Source organism: Plasmodium fragile (assembly GCF_000956335.1).
Source record: "Plasmodium fragile strain nilgiri unplaced genomic scaffold supercont1.63, whole genome shotgun sequence".
Taxonomy (NCBI): Eukaryota; Apicomplexa; class Aconoidasida; order Haemosporida; family Plasmodiidae; genus Plasmodium; species Plasmodium fragile.
The window spans coordinates 61,028-76,081 of record NW_012192643.1 but is presented as its reverse complement, the minus strand read 5'-3'; the positions used below and the strand labels follow the sequence as shown (position 1 = coordinate 76,081).

Genomic DNA, 15,054 nt, shown 5'->3' with positions numbered 1-15,054 from the left:
TTTTTTTTTTTTTTTTTTTTTTTTAAATCTTCTCTGTCAAAAGAAAGCGCACTACTCTGCTCGGGCACTGTTTTTTCTACGTAACCGTACACGACAAATTGGCAATTTTATGTTTCACTCTTGCTTTTTTCCAAGTTGCTCTATGTAACCATGTGGAAATATGGCAACTATATTTTTTTTACGTTGCCTGTTATGTTAATCTGTGTTTTTTTAAAAACATTATGGTCAGTTCTGTAGCAGTTTCTGACTTCCCTTTCGCTTCAATTTTTATTTAAATTAAGTCCAACGCGATTTCCGCTTTTCCGCTGCTGACTTGAATTTTTTTTTTTTTTTTTTGCGCTCAAACTTTCTTCAAACCCGAAGGGTACCTAAGGACAGCGCAACTGACATGCGTTCGACATACATTAGGTCAAAAGCCGCGTTCTGCGCCTGCGTAAAGCAGTTACCAAATGTACATTTTTCCTACATTGTACTCATACACCTGTATACATGTATACAGGCATAGGTATCATATGCGTCTACTTGCACAAATGTAAAACGCACAATAGTACAAAAAAAAAAAAAAAAAAAAAAAAAGAAGAAAATGGATAGGCCAACAACTATCCAGAAATAGTTCAAATCACGTGAGCGAATTTTTCCTTATCATTCTGTTCCCCCCCTGGAACAAACATTCGGGCAAAGGGATTAATCCCTGTGTACCTCATTGGTGAACATATAAAATGATGAATGTACCGGAAATGGGTAAAACAAAAGCGCAGAAATGTCTTTCTATTGGGGCATTTATGTTTTATGTGACATTGTATATGAGTCATGGTAGGGTGCAGAGGGGGCCCTTTTTTTTTTCGTGCACTACATGACCTACATTGCCGCGACGCTTAAGCTCCTAGACGGATACGTCGCCGCTTAGTTTTGGACTCCGTTCCTGCTACTTTACCATCGATCACCCAGGGAAGAGTCAAATTGGGAAACAAAAAAAAAAAACATTGGAATACAATCGAGACCGCCAACAAAGTTTCCACGGTACAACACTGCGTGTGAACATAATAGAAAAAAAAGAGCTTGAAATATGTCAGGAGGGCTATTTTTCGCATCCGCCGTTTAGCTGCAAACGTAAGAGCCAAAGAGATGCCTCACTTCGTTTCGCTTCGCCCAACAGGGAGCGCTATGTTTACTCCACGTGGCAACTTTAGCCAGTGGGGGAAAAAAAAAGACAATCGTCTCCATTTAAGTTATGCTGTACGCATTTGCAAAAAAATATACATGCAAATTAAACACATAGCCAGATTTACACAAGCACGTAACCACACACACACGTTTGCCTGCACGACGCGCACGCTGCACTGAGTCAAATGAAACAAAAAAAGGGAAAAAACGTGGGCAACTGGGCCAGACAATATATGCAGGTGCGCGGCATGGATAAACAGCGGAGTGCATCTCAAATACGAACAGATTTCTAATTATGTGGAAGGGGCCTCCGTCCACAAATCTCTACAATATATTTTAAGCTCAAGTCGGTGTGGTAATCTAATTCGAAATGGCAACACTGCATTGGTGGGGTGCGTGCAGCGCGCCTCCAAACAAAAAACAAAAAAAAAAAAAAAAAAGGGGGGGGGAGGGGTAAGAGACAGCGCGAACGAACGATTTATAAAACGGGAAAGAAAACGAGGATCTTTTTTTTTACCCAACCCGTTTGTTCAGGCCACGACTGTCATCACCCCGTATGCTACGTCCCAACAGTATTGTACCGTTTGTGAAGCGCTGTTTATGGAAACCCCACTTACAAGCCATAAATGTTACGTACCCCCCTATTTTGCCTTCCCCCGTGTATCATCAATGCGGGGACCTCGCGAAGGTGCTCAATTTATGCGCGCAGTTTTCTCGTCACCAAAAGGGGAGCTAAAATTGAGTTAATTTTTATCCCATGTGTGCTGTTCCTCAACGCAGATAACTGTGTGTGCATCCTCTATTTTATGGTTTTTTTCCCGTTTGGGTGTTTTTCCCTTTGGTGATATGGCTTCCCTAGCGCTATCGCACCATCCTACTTATCCGGGGACAACTCCTCGTACTTGCCCCCAACGAAAACCTTGGGCAGCAGAAACTCCTTGTCGAAACTGTTCTGTACAATTTTAGATTTATCGGTTGACCTCTCCTGTTTAGATGCCTCTTCCTTCTGCTGCATGATGGTCTGTTGTTCGAGTGTCTTCTCATCACCGCATCCCCAAGCTTCCACCTCATGGATGGACAGTTTGTAAAGGAATCGGTCAGCATTATCATCGTCGTCATCATCCTCGTCTTCATATGCCGAACGTGTGTGATTGACGTTTCGAGAATTGATACTACTAGAGTAGGAGGTAGCGTTGTTATTACTACTCTGCTTGTTATTACCCTTTCGGCCGGCACGCCTATCCTTCTGGTAATGGGGGAAGTACAGGTGGCCACTTTTATATGTGTAATCTGACTGAGTACAGTAGGAGTCCTTAAATTCGTCACTCAGAAATAATCGGAAGCACTCAGTTCTTCCTCCAAATCCTAGGCCCTTTGGATAAAAAGAGTTCTTACTATTCAAGTAGACGTAATTTGTGCCAAACTGATTTGATCTTATAACTCTAAAAACGGGATGAGCTGAAAATAAAAAATCATTGCATGAACCCTGGAAGAGGTGAGAATCCTTCAAGGGGGTAGTGCAGACGGCACCCAAAATTTGATTATCCTTTGTCCTGATTACAATAACAATTGGGGACTCATAATAGAAAAGGGAGCTAATAAATCGATTGAAACTTGTGCCTTGTTTCCATGAGGCATAGAGCCTAAACCATAAGTTGTTAATGAAACATGGAGAGCACTGTCGCAACGTGAAAACAATTTCGTCTGTTAATATTTTACTTGTTTTGTTTAAAAATAATCCTCTCCAATCATTTGTTGCTTTTTGTATTTCCACTATGGATGATGACTTTCCGTACTTGTCTTCAAGCAGCTTGTTCCTTTCTTCATCTTGTTCATTTATTTCTTGTTTTTTTTTTATTTCCCTCTTTTTCATGTTCGTATATATAGTGTGTATGAGTTCTATGCTGTTAATACACATGTCGTTTAAATTTTCGAATTCGTCTTCTCTCTTATCATCATTTGTCCCGTTTTCTCCGTTTATGCCATCCCCCTTCTTCCCTTCTGACTCGCCTGACAAGACATTTTCACTGTCCATGAAATGCTTAAACGTTGCGTTGGCATAATTTTCACTCAACACTGTGAAGGTCGAGCTGATGTATTCAATGGCTAGAGAATATATGGAGTGTTTGTTATTATCTATAGAGTTTACAAAAAGCCTAAATCCAGTGATAATATTTCGAAAATCTAAATTTGCCTCAAGGGAATAAAACATTTCGTTAAAGAAATAGGCCACGTCCCAACTGTTTTTTCTCTTCAGGGCTCCTATATCATCATAAGCACTGGTTGCTGAATGCCTTAGAAAATTGTTTTCATTTTCAGGCACGGGGTTCCTATTTGTTAGCTTAAAAAGGGCACTATTTGAGCATAGTATGTAGAGTTGCTCAATATAAATGTAGGTAAACAGGTGGTACATGGCTTCCTCCACAGATATTAAATCCTTCATGATGTAGTTTCTTGGGTACTGATTTTTTAGTTTATGTTTGTCCAGAAAAAATATATTATCTTTGATAAATTTGTAATTTCTTTCTTTCTTTTTATTTTTATTTATTATGTTTACATTTGAGTCTGAGAAGAAAAACTCAAAGGAGTTGCGGTCTTGTCGAACAGAATCTCCATCCCCCGGGGTGTCCTCATCATCGGTATCCACGTCGGGATCTTTTTCCTCATTTGGACGATTATTGCCCATGTAGGCAGCACTCCCTTCTCCCTGGGGATCTCCCTCCTCATCATGGTCTACCCCCTCGTCCTCATGAGTCACATCCTCATTTGTACAAATTCCTTCACTAGGTTCTTCCCCCCTGCTGCTTTTAAACGCGCAAGAGTGTGTGTCCCCTTTGGGTTCACTTTTATTGTCATCCTCCTTCAGGGAGACCATCTCCATGCTGTTATCATTATATCCCTCTTCGTTCTCTTCCACGTTTTTCAATTTGCTGGACTGGATATTGCAATTGATATTCCGGTTCTTGCACTTGGATATGGTGTACTTTAAAAAGGTCCTGAATAATATCCTCACAAGAATTCTACCTTTGACGGTACGAATATAGGACAGTATATTTATAATATCCTGCAGGGATATTTCATTCTTTACTTTTTTACTGTTCTTGTTGAAAAGGATATTTAGGGCATAATTCAATCCATAATTATTCATTGCGTTTTCACTTGTCCTGTTTGTTTTTCTCAACACTTCATGGAAGGAGGGAAGTACAAGGGCAATGTAGGGTCTTAAGATGTGAGGATACACGTATATAAAATCTAAGGTTCTGACCCGCTCATTTATTTCCTTTTTGTTTAGGTTAAATTTTTTTCGTATTTTTTCTACATCCTCTTCGCTCAGGCAACCGTAGTTGAGGGTATGCTTTGAGTGTCCCTCCCCCATGTTTACAAGCGCATGGGGGGGGAAAAAAAAAAGGGTTCAGCGACAGTTAGCGAGGACGTCGACAAACAGGCCTACTACAGGGGACCATTAGAAGGAAGCTCCTTCATGTACAGATTAAGAATTTCACTTGAAAAGGCTGCTTAAAAGGCTACTTAAATAGCCGCTTTAAAATGCTCCTTCAGAACAGCGACAAAACACGCAACAAATTTGACCCTACAGGTGCGAACTCGAAATGCATGTTCACGCACGTGCGTAGTCTGTGTCGTGATGTCATCCGGTAATTCCTTGGGAAATCAATTGATCGTGTGAGAAAATTTAAAAAAAATTCCTGTCGCGCAATCCACAAATTCGTGACATTTTTTCTTCACCCCGTTGTTGTAGGCTTTGCCAAATGCGCACGTTCACGTGTATAGCACGTAAAAATGAATATGCAACAAAAAATTGGGCGCATGTATTTTACCCCCGCGGCGAGAATCAGCCTGTTCCGTTTTATGCGACATCAATTTTTTTTTTTTTTCTCCTGCTTCCAGCACGTTGGTTCTGCTCCGTATGCATATATGCGTATGCAGCGTGCACGCGAAGGTGCTATAAAAGCGCACGTGCGTGAATATATATATATATAACTATGTTTATGCATACATTTGTTTATTTGCATTATATGTACGCGGCCAGCACCTTCCCCAGTGAGTGGTCTCTGGTTGTTTTGCAAAATTCCCTTTGTTTTTGTTCCCCACCCCCCCGCGCGGTGGAACGCACAAGTGCGAAAATTCCCTTTCCTCTTTACCTCCAAATGGTTTTCCCCAGGCACGTATGATGCTTCAATTGTATAATTAGTCCTTAAAACTTTCTCTTGTGCTCAATGTGGGGGGCTGCAAAGCGGATATAAAGTTAGTTAGCCGCCCTGTAAGTGTACATTATGACATGTAAACAGTTAGGCCGCATATGCCAATTTTCCATTTCCATTCCTCATTTCACTCGCGCATATATACACGGCGTTTATTTACTCTCTGGTAAGCGCTCGTGCATGCACCTTCACGTGTGTACATATTGTCGCATGGACGCCTTCACCTTCGCCCTACCTGTATCTGCGATTTGTGTTTCGCTCATATAAAAAAGGTACAGTGCTGTTTTGTGCATTATGTACCACTGTTCGTATTTGTCATTTATTATTATTTTTTTTTTTTCTCTTCCCCCTTTCCAATGGAGTCTACGCGACTGCAATTTATGCGCAGCTCTTCTCAGCAGTGCCTGTAGCGAAGAACACGATTGCACTCTGTCCTTGATGTTTCGCGCGGGGGTATATACATGTATACATATGGGAACTTGCGCGCGTATGTGTTATCGTGTATAACTATGCGCGCATACCACGTACATCTACTTATGCTTATGTACACAATGTGATGAGCTGTTTCTTCTACCCGATACTCCATGTTTTTTTAAACGTTGGAACTTTACTTGGGGACAATAATCATATATGCAGGATACACCCATTTCGTGATTTGAAAGCCTTAAAATGGTTAACGGAAGTTTTATTTTATTTTATTTTTTTGTGAGAGAGAAAAATGGGAAGTCAAAACACACACTCCCGCTTTGGCGCACACTTGGGTTTTTACTCCAGTTGGAACACAGTGGGCATGTTAAGCAGCATGACATGTAAAAAGTGCATAACGCGGCTCATTATAGCGCTCACAAACAGGACAACAAATCGGGCAAAAAAATAAAATAAAATACATGCCACGCGCCTTTCTTGCTCACCTCTTTATCATATTTTTCTGTAAACAAATGGAGGCATTGTTGCGCTTCACCCCAGTTTGGAAAAAAAAAAAAAAAAAAAAAAACACGCGCCCAAGAGCTTTGTTGCAGACGTCGTTATTAAATTTGTAGTACAAATATATGTGCATATATATGTTTACTCCAATTTACCAAGTGGAAGAAGCACACCGCCCCTCAGTTGTAGACGCGTCTTGTGCACATATATAGTGAGGTTCCTAGGTTAAGGGGTTCTCCTGCTGCGTGGCCCTCTACATCAACCAAGACCCATATGGGTATGCACTCCCCCGCAAGCGTGCTTCTCACAGCACAATTTTTTCCTTCCCTTTTGCAACCCGGGTTAATATTTATGCTCCACGAACGGAAGGGCGCACACCTGGGCGAGCGCAAACTTGTGAGCTGATCTGCTCCTTAATATTTTATATTTTTTTTTTTTGGAAAATTCTTGCGGGATGTCGGTAGGTATAGATATGAGCACCTTTTCGTTATTTTTGGCAAACTCCCTTTTGATGTACCCCTGAGCAATTCTCTTTTCATAAACGGGGCTCCATGTGCAGGAGGTTACATAGCCAATGGGTTCCTTATACGGATAGGATAATATTTTGCACGTCTTAAAAATTAATTCCTTAGATACTATGCCAATACGTAGAAACTTAGACTTCATGCTAAATTCCTTTAGCAAATTTTGGTACCCAAAAATATTTCTCTCTTTAATTTTTTTATATTTTAATGTCCAAGCAAGGGATGCAGTAATGGGGGTTGTGTTTTTAAATATGTCGATTCCGCAAAGAGGAATCCCTGCCTCCATTCTCAACATATTCAAGGCATATGCTCCTGCCAATTTTACCTTCACATGGGTTAAAAATAATTCAACCAAGTAATCACTTATGCTATTATCTACAACGAATTCAAATCCATCTTCTCCTGTGTCTCCACATCGGACGCAGAGAATTTCGTATTGGTTCATCTGATCATGCGGCGGTACTTCCCCCTCCACATTCAACGCCTCTGTACTTTTCACCATATTCAATTTTTTAAAACTCATGTATGGAATGTTAACAAATTTGTCCTTTCCCTTTTCTTCTCGTTGGAAATGTAGCCCATAGGGTTGACATTTTTCTGTGTCCTCTTTTATTACATTTTTTAGGAATTTCAACTTTTTCTTCCCTTGAGCTGCATTATCCCAGGTAAAATAATCTAGCACATCATTGAGGACCAGGTTGCTTAATGGCCCTTGCAGCGACAGCACCCTCTTGTTTGTCTCGACTTGTATGTTGACATCCATTCCGCTGTCTCTACAAAATAAAATGTAATCACTTAAGAATTCATAAACACCCTTCTTATAGTATCCTGAAGAGATCAACACGACTTCTTTTTCTCCCTTTAGTACATAAGCCGTATCTATTATGTACGCTTTGTTATCCAACACGCAAGTGTAACAAACGTCGTTCATGTTCATGTCATTTAGGTCACTAGATAAGAACTGGTTGCATAAGTAAATACAATCTCTTCCCGTGAATTTTATTATTACTTGGTAAGATTTATCAAATAAGCTACAAGCATTTCTTGTGTGGAAATATTCTTGCAGGGTACCCTTGGAGAATTTGGACGCTATAATACAGTTATTATAAAGAATGAATGAAGCTCCCTTGCTGCTAAAAAGAGACCCTAGTTTTCTATTCCTATCAGTTGTGCTCAATGTGGTAAACACGTCTAGGCAACTTATGTCTATCTCTTCTCCTTCATCTGCGTAATTTAAAATGTCTTCAATGTAAAGCTTTTTTAAATTTTGCTCATCTTGGCGTTTTTCAAGTACAACCTCATCGGTTATGCCATTCGCGCAATGCGTGAGGTTGTTCTCAAAGAGGGGTTCAAGTTCTGTACCAATTTCTGCATCTTTGCCTTCTATTCCGTTGCTTTGCTTGTCCTCCCAGATTTGCCTACAAGTTGTGGCCTCCTCCATTGGAAAGAGGTTCTCTCTTTTGGATGCCCCCTTTTGGTACATTTCTCCCAATGGGTGTCGTTGAGGGGGATGCACAATGGCCTCCTCCTCTTGGGGTACTTCCATCCAATTGTTGGTGTCCTCCCTCTCTTCGCACATCTCGTCATGCACAACCTTGCAGTTGCCCCAGAGCGCCCCACCTGAAACATTCCTCCTCTTCTTGCGGATATCTCTCAAATACCCTGGAGCCTTTGCATAGCCGTTCTCATTGCCATTTTCGTGAAGGCGGTTTATATTGGTATACTCGTTGGTCAGCTTCTTTATATATGTATCGACAAAATACTGTGGGCTTTCAATTTTGTTAATTATTTCTTTCTTTTTGTCAATAAAATTATCACATATAGAGAAAAGGTTCACACTGGGTTGCATCATCTCTTGTCTGTCCTCGTCATTTATTCCACCACTGTAGGAGTGAGGCTCCCTCATCATGGTCACCTCCTTACGCATTTGCATAAGACGATTTATGCACTCCCTTTCTTCTGTACTGACTTCTTCCTCTACTTTTTGTTCATACATAAAATTCGAACCATTATTTTTGGTCACTTGCTTGAGGGGGTTATATATCCAGCCTCCCCTGCTGCCCTTCTTGATCTTGGAAAATTTGGGCACAAGGTTAGGGCTATGTCTGTACTTTTCTTCGTAGAATTTGTCCCTCTGCTTTTGCCTCTTCCTGGTCACTGCGCCATATGTCCCAAAACCTCTCCTTCCACTTTTGCACATCCATATTGGGCTACCATCGAACAGCTTGGTTACAATGTGCGCACGTGAAACTACTTTCTGGTGACGAATTATTCCATTAAGAAGGAAAGAAAAGGTCTTATTCATTTGAAAGTTCTCGCACGGGTAAAAGCAGCAAATGTGGGTTTACCTAGCTGGGAGGGCAGGACTTCAAATACTCCCGGACGGGTAAGTGTCACCATGTGTAGGAAGTAAAAATGCCTAGTCAGGACAACTGTGCATATTTTTATGCTCAGTTTTGATACGTAACAGGGTGTGGCTGTTCGAGGTACTTGCTCATTTTTTTTTTAAAGCTCATTTTATTGGAGCCCTTCGAACCATTCGTCCTTATCAACATGGCATGTGTGTGTTGACCATTTGGTGCATCCCCCGTTCGAAGTGTCGCACTTTTTTCAAGACGTTGCCTTTTTCAAGTGAACCCACTTCGTTCGCGATGAACCACTGTCCCATTACGTTACAGAAAAATGGAACCAATGTTGACTCCGACTTTCCCCTCGGTATAACCGGGCCTCGGAAAATGCCTTCAACAGGTTTGCGACATCAAACTTGTCGTAAAGGAGCGGATCCTTTTCGCTTTAATGAACAGGCAACTTAACTAAGCCCCTTAGCCTCGCATATGCACATCTAGATGGTTTTCAAACAACATTCCTCCCTCTTCCGACACACGCAGCGCCACACTCAAGTGCGTACCGCTTCAGCAAATGTTAGGATAAAAAGCCCTATTTTGGGAGCACTCTCTTTAGAATCGTTCCAATTTGGACGAACCTTGCTTTTGACGCACCCTTTTTCGCTTCGTCAATTCCGCTAAAAGGCATAAGTGAAGGGATGAGTATTCCCTATACAAGTGAGTACAATGTGCGAATTGTTTTAAAACACGTAGAAACCCTTTGACGAGTTGAAACGAAAAAAAAAAAAAAAGAGAGAAAGAAGGCTGTGCCCACGCGGACATACTTTTCGATGAGCACACTTGCGCATATTCACGTATACGCTGTGTAACTGTGGACACCAAAACAACATACGCAGGTACGTGGCGAATGTGTTCGCGCCAAGGATGCGCTCTAAAGTGGAAGTTGCTTTTCCAAGAATTTGGCCACATTCTTGATACACAAAAAAAAAAAAAAAAAAAAAAAATTAAAATAGATAGATACTTAAATGGATAATTAAATGAAGTCAAATGTAACACACGAATGCCCCTTTTCTTTTGTGTGCATCTGGCCACATACGTATGGTTCCACCCCGCTACACAGATGCAAACACAGAGGACAAAAAGGTGGTGCTAATTTCACATGGGCTCTTCACACACGGGGCGTGGGCGGAAGCACTCACCTCCCTACCATAATGCGCTACGTACTATGTGTACACCGTATGCACGTTTCTCCTTCAACTGTGGGTTGCACCATAGGGGATGTGGGGGGTACGTTGTAACCCGCATAGAAAGGTGCTGCCCAATGCGAAACCCACCACGCGTAAGGCTCCCCACACTGATACATCAAACAAAATGTGCAAGAATGTTTTCCTCAGCAAACTCGGTATTCTTATACAACTTCCACGTCCTGTCAAATGACGTAGATGATATGAAGCTCCCATCTGGAGAAATATCAACATTTCTGACCTTATCATTATTGTGTAAAATCTTGGTGCAGTAGAAATTCACAGAGTCCCATATTTTGATGAAGGTGTCGAAGGAACTGGACGTTATGTACCTTCCATAGGTTGGCTCGAAAACTGCGTCCGTTACTATTTTGTTGTGTGCAAGGATGTTACAAGAAACGGTAAAGTTTCTCAAGTCGAATATCTTTATTGTATTATCAACTGAGCATGTACAAAACATGTTTGGCATGAAGGGATTAAAATTGATATTCATGATACAGTTATTATGAATCATTTTTTTTTGGTCAATATTTTTTCCCGTTCTTATGTCCCATAGCATTAGTCCGCCCTTGGAGTCTCCAGAGAGGTATAAATTTCCATAAGGGTTAAACGTGGCCGAATATACATTCGTGTTGTGACCCTCTTGGTAAAACAGCTCTTCCTGCGTTTCAATGTCGAAGAACTTTATCGTTTCATCTTCCGAGCATGTCAGGACATGCCTGTTTAATGGGTGAAAGGATATTTTGTTGATCCGATCGTCGTGTGCCTTTACCTTACACAGTAGGTGTTTGTTACCGTCTTTACCACTTTTACGACTTTTATGGTCGTTATTGAGGTTTCTTTTTTTCCTTTCCTCATTATGCTGGTCACCCTTTCCCTTCGCTCCAGCACCTTTGGGGTCCTCTTCTTCATTATCGCTTAACTGGTCGGAAAACTGTTCGCCGTTTTTGTTCTTCCTCCCCCCTGGTGCCTTTTCGCGAGTGCCTCTATAGGAAAGGTTTTGGTCATCCAGTAAGTCCTCCTCCGTGAAGGGCCTCCAAAGGCAGAACGACTTATCAGATGAACAGGATGCCAACAGAAGATCCATCTTCTCCACATCCTTATAGCTGAGCGTACTATAGTAGGAATAATTATTGGGATAGTTCCAATTTATGCAATTAATTTTATCCTCATGTCCATTTTTAAGTGTCTTCACGATATTGTAATTATCATTTTGATAATTAAAAAGGTTAATGTAAGTATTATAACTGCTGACTGCAAACACGCTATTGTCAGGGGAAAATTTTCCCATGGTTAGAGGTCTATCATCACCAAGTTGAGAAATGAACAAATCGAATTCACTCTTCATATGTTCACTATACAAAGATATATATCTTTCAAATTCATCTTTGGAAAAATTGTCTTGAAATTTATTTATCATTTCTTTATGCAATAATATCCTCGGCAACGTTTTTAAGGTTAAGTCCAAACGAGCTATCTTAAGTGCCTCTGAACTTTCTGTGTAGAATTTTTCCGTGATGGCACCCTTTAGAGTTACCCCTGTAGCTGCAACACTTTGTTCTTTTAACCTCTTCGTCCCTAACTTTTCTTCCAATTCATGTATTTTTAAATATTCGGGTGAATTTACATCATACAATTTGCTAAAGTCAATGTAGTACCTGTTAAGCATGTTTTTGAATTCCTGCACTTCCTGTTCATTGTCGATATTTTTTTTTTTTATAAGTTTATCATATTTTGTTACTAATACACTTTTGAGTCTTTTTCTTTTGTCATAGCTATCTTCTCCAAAGAGACAAATGGGTTCTTTCAATAATCTCAGGATATTTTTCACATCCAAATCCTTCGTGGGAATTCCCAAACCCACTTTCCTTATCTTACTTTTAATTTCAAATTCTTCCAGTGCATTTTCGCCGCTGGTCATTTCCACCTTCCCTTTACCGATTCCTACACCCATCCCTATTCCACTTTTTTTCAGCTTCCCATTTTGGTTTAATATGGATTCACTGAGGACATCGCTGATTTTCATTTTTTCCAAATCGTGTAGCAGCTAAGTGGGAAGACCATTGGGGGGAGAGGTCATACGTCGCAATCGTGCACCTCGTACGCAGGAAACTTTACATAGATGCGTTTATACACGTATACGTACGAAATATGTTACACGTGATGTAGAGGCTTATGTGCCCCTTCTTATCTCGGCCATGAAGGGAACACGAACCGAATGTGGGGCGAATGCAAAGTGGCTACTGCCAGGATGCACACAAAAACATACAATATGCCCAATGCGCAGGAGTTACCATAGCGCGGAAGTGTCCTCTTTTTTTTCCTGAGTACAACTTCGACCAACAACGATCAGCCACATGTGAAGCAGTATCTACTTTGATATATAATGCGACATGGAAACGGGTCCTTGGGCGTATCTCCCCCCCTGTATCTGCTTTTCGTTCTCACATCATGCAACGCGGAATCGAAGCACTACATACAAGTATATAAACTGCGCTGCAACAGTTTGTAAATATTGAAAAGAGGGGCAGGCAAAAATGAACGGAACAGTCATAGGGGAAAATAATATACAGGAAAAGTTAAAACAATTAAAAGTAAAAATGGAAAAATACATATGGAAAACTCGAAAGAAAAAAAAAAAAAAAAAAAAAAAAAAAAAAAAAAAAAAAAAAAAAAAAAAAAAAGGAAAAAAAAAAAAAAAAAAAAAAAAAAAAAAAAAAAAACAAGCGACTGAAAAATTACGCGAAACATGAAGGCAATAAAGGAAAAAAACAAAAGTGGTCAACTGAGTAAAAATTTGTAGGTTGGGCGAAGCACGTGCTGTATCGAAAAGGAAAACCGCTCAATTTTGAAAAAAAAGTTGTGTCATACATATGGTGCATATAATTAACGTATGTCAGTACCTCATGTACCTTTTTAATAATAAAAGTACCAACAGTAAATTGTTGGGCAAAAGAAAATACACAGAAAATGAACACATTCTAGAAGGGGAGAACAACCTGCCTTTCACGGTAGTGGTAGAGTGAATTCGTTAAACAGTGTGGCCACCAACTCGATGGGGAGAAAAAAGAAGCATCCCTATGGAAGTACAAATATGATACAACCTGTATGAAGTACCAGCATTTGACACGACACTAAACGAATGGGTTATATATGCGCAGGATGCTTTGCTAAGTCAACCTTGCGAAGAAATGGCGGTCTACTTTGTTTTTCCTTTTCCAGTCCTTTCGTTTTTTCTAGCTCCTTCCACGTATTCAATAGTGGCTAATTGTGTAGGCAACACTACTTTTATGTCCCTCCATCTGCCACGAGCATTGTAGACCAATTGGCAAACCGCTGTCAATGATTTAGGTTTACATGTGTTCCTCACAGCATGTACAGTATGTGCACCCCTTCGTGTATTTAAACACGTCCAAGCATATAACTATTCACATGTGTTTGTGAAGATGGTCTAATATGTGACGCCCCTAACTCGTAAGTAAACTCATTTTTATTTGTTCGAAAGTATCTCTGTTTAAGGTCTTCCTTGTTAAAAGAGGTTACCCTTTTTGCGCTTTTCTTTTTTTTCATTTATTACTGTGTTGCAGGGGGGATGGGCTGGCACATCATAGGGACATAGCAGGAAACATGCCCAATGGCGCTTCATACCAAGGGGTTATTAAAAAAAAAAGGAACATTTTTAAAATAACATAAATATAATTTATTCATAAAAAAATGGAATACGAAATGACATGTGCTCATACGGATATCCTTTTTATATCACTATGAAGCTTTTATTTTCTTGTCCAATTTTTTTTTTTTTTTTTTTTTTTTTGCGAACATCGCACATGTAATGTTAACGTCCTCTGCAGCATACGTTAGTACCATTGCGACGGGCATTTTTTTTTTTTTTTTTTTCTTGTTATATGGAACCATTTAAAATTACGCGCAGCGAAGAAAACGAAATTTTGTCAAAATCGCGCTTTTCTCGCAATGTGTCACATCCTTCCGCGTTGTGCTATTTACGGAGAGAAAGTCAGACACACACTTCCGTAACAAATGTGCGCTTACCAACGGTTTGCATACTTGAAACGCGGGATAATATTTTCCTCAAAAATGTGTGTGCACGATGGTAGAGGTGTGAAAAACCAGTATGTAAGCTGCTCGCACGGGTGTCAAATATTACATACGTGTAACTATACCCGTAATTATCTGCCCGTTCCACTCATTTATAAACAGCGATCATCAACTCTTTATATACATACGTGCGCACGCACTTAAATAGCAATTTCTTCTGTATGCATACATTTGTATGCTGCATTTATTTCCGGATGCACCCCCCGTGGTTTGCTTGACGGGAATACTCATCCCCTGTCGGTGCATGAGTCTGAATTGGTTGCCATTTTTTTCTCCCCCCGCGCTTTCAAATTTTTGTTCTTACAACTTTTTTTCATAGGGGGGCGATCAGTGCACGAACGTGTATAAGTGAATAGGCGAAAAGTTGAGCGACAAAATAAGCGAACAAGTAGCGAACAAATTAATAAAAAAAATTAATAGATAAAAAAATAAACGCGCGGACGCACAAACAGATCGGCACTCCGAACGGAACCACTAAAAGGAGAACGCAAAGTGCCACGATGGTTGCAATTTAGAA

At 40.3% G+C, this 15,054-nt stretch overlaps 3 protein-coding genes across 3 annotated transcripts; all 3 read right to left on the bottom strand.

The window, feature by feature from the left end:
• Nucleotides 1–2,038: 2,038 nt before the first annotated feature.
• AK88_04444 (uncharacterized protein) lies at nucleotides 2,039–4,540 on the bottom strand (the record flags this gene model as incomplete). Its single annotated transcript, XM_012482054.1, has 1 exon — nucleotides 2,039–4,540. One exon carries the CDS (start codon nucleotides 4,538–4,540, stop codon nucleotides 2,039–2,041), a length of 2,502 nt encoding a protein of 833 aa, XP_012337477.1.
• A 2,110-nt stretch (nucleotides 4,541–6,650) lies between these two features.
• On the bottom strand, nucleotides 6,651–9,137 carry AK88_04443 (uncharacterized protein; the record flags this gene model as incomplete). The annotated part of the gene is made up of 1 exon (XM_012482053.1): nucleotides 6,651–9,137. One exon carries the CDS (start codon nucleotides 9,135–9,137, stop codon nucleotides 6,651–6,653), a length of 2,487 nt encoding a protein of 828 aa, XP_012337476.1.
• Nucleotides 9,138–10,539: 1,402 nt separating this feature from the next.
• AK88_04442 (uncharacterized protein) lies at nucleotides 10,540–12,447 on the bottom strand (the record flags this gene model as incomplete). The annotated part of the gene is made up of 1 exon (XM_012482052.1): nucleotides 10,540–12,447. One exon carries the CDS (start codon nucleotides 12,445–12,447, stop codon nucleotides 10,540–10,542), a length of 1,908 nt encoding a protein of 635 aa, XP_012337475.1.
• Nucleotides 12,448–15,054: the final 2,607 nt, after the last annotated feature.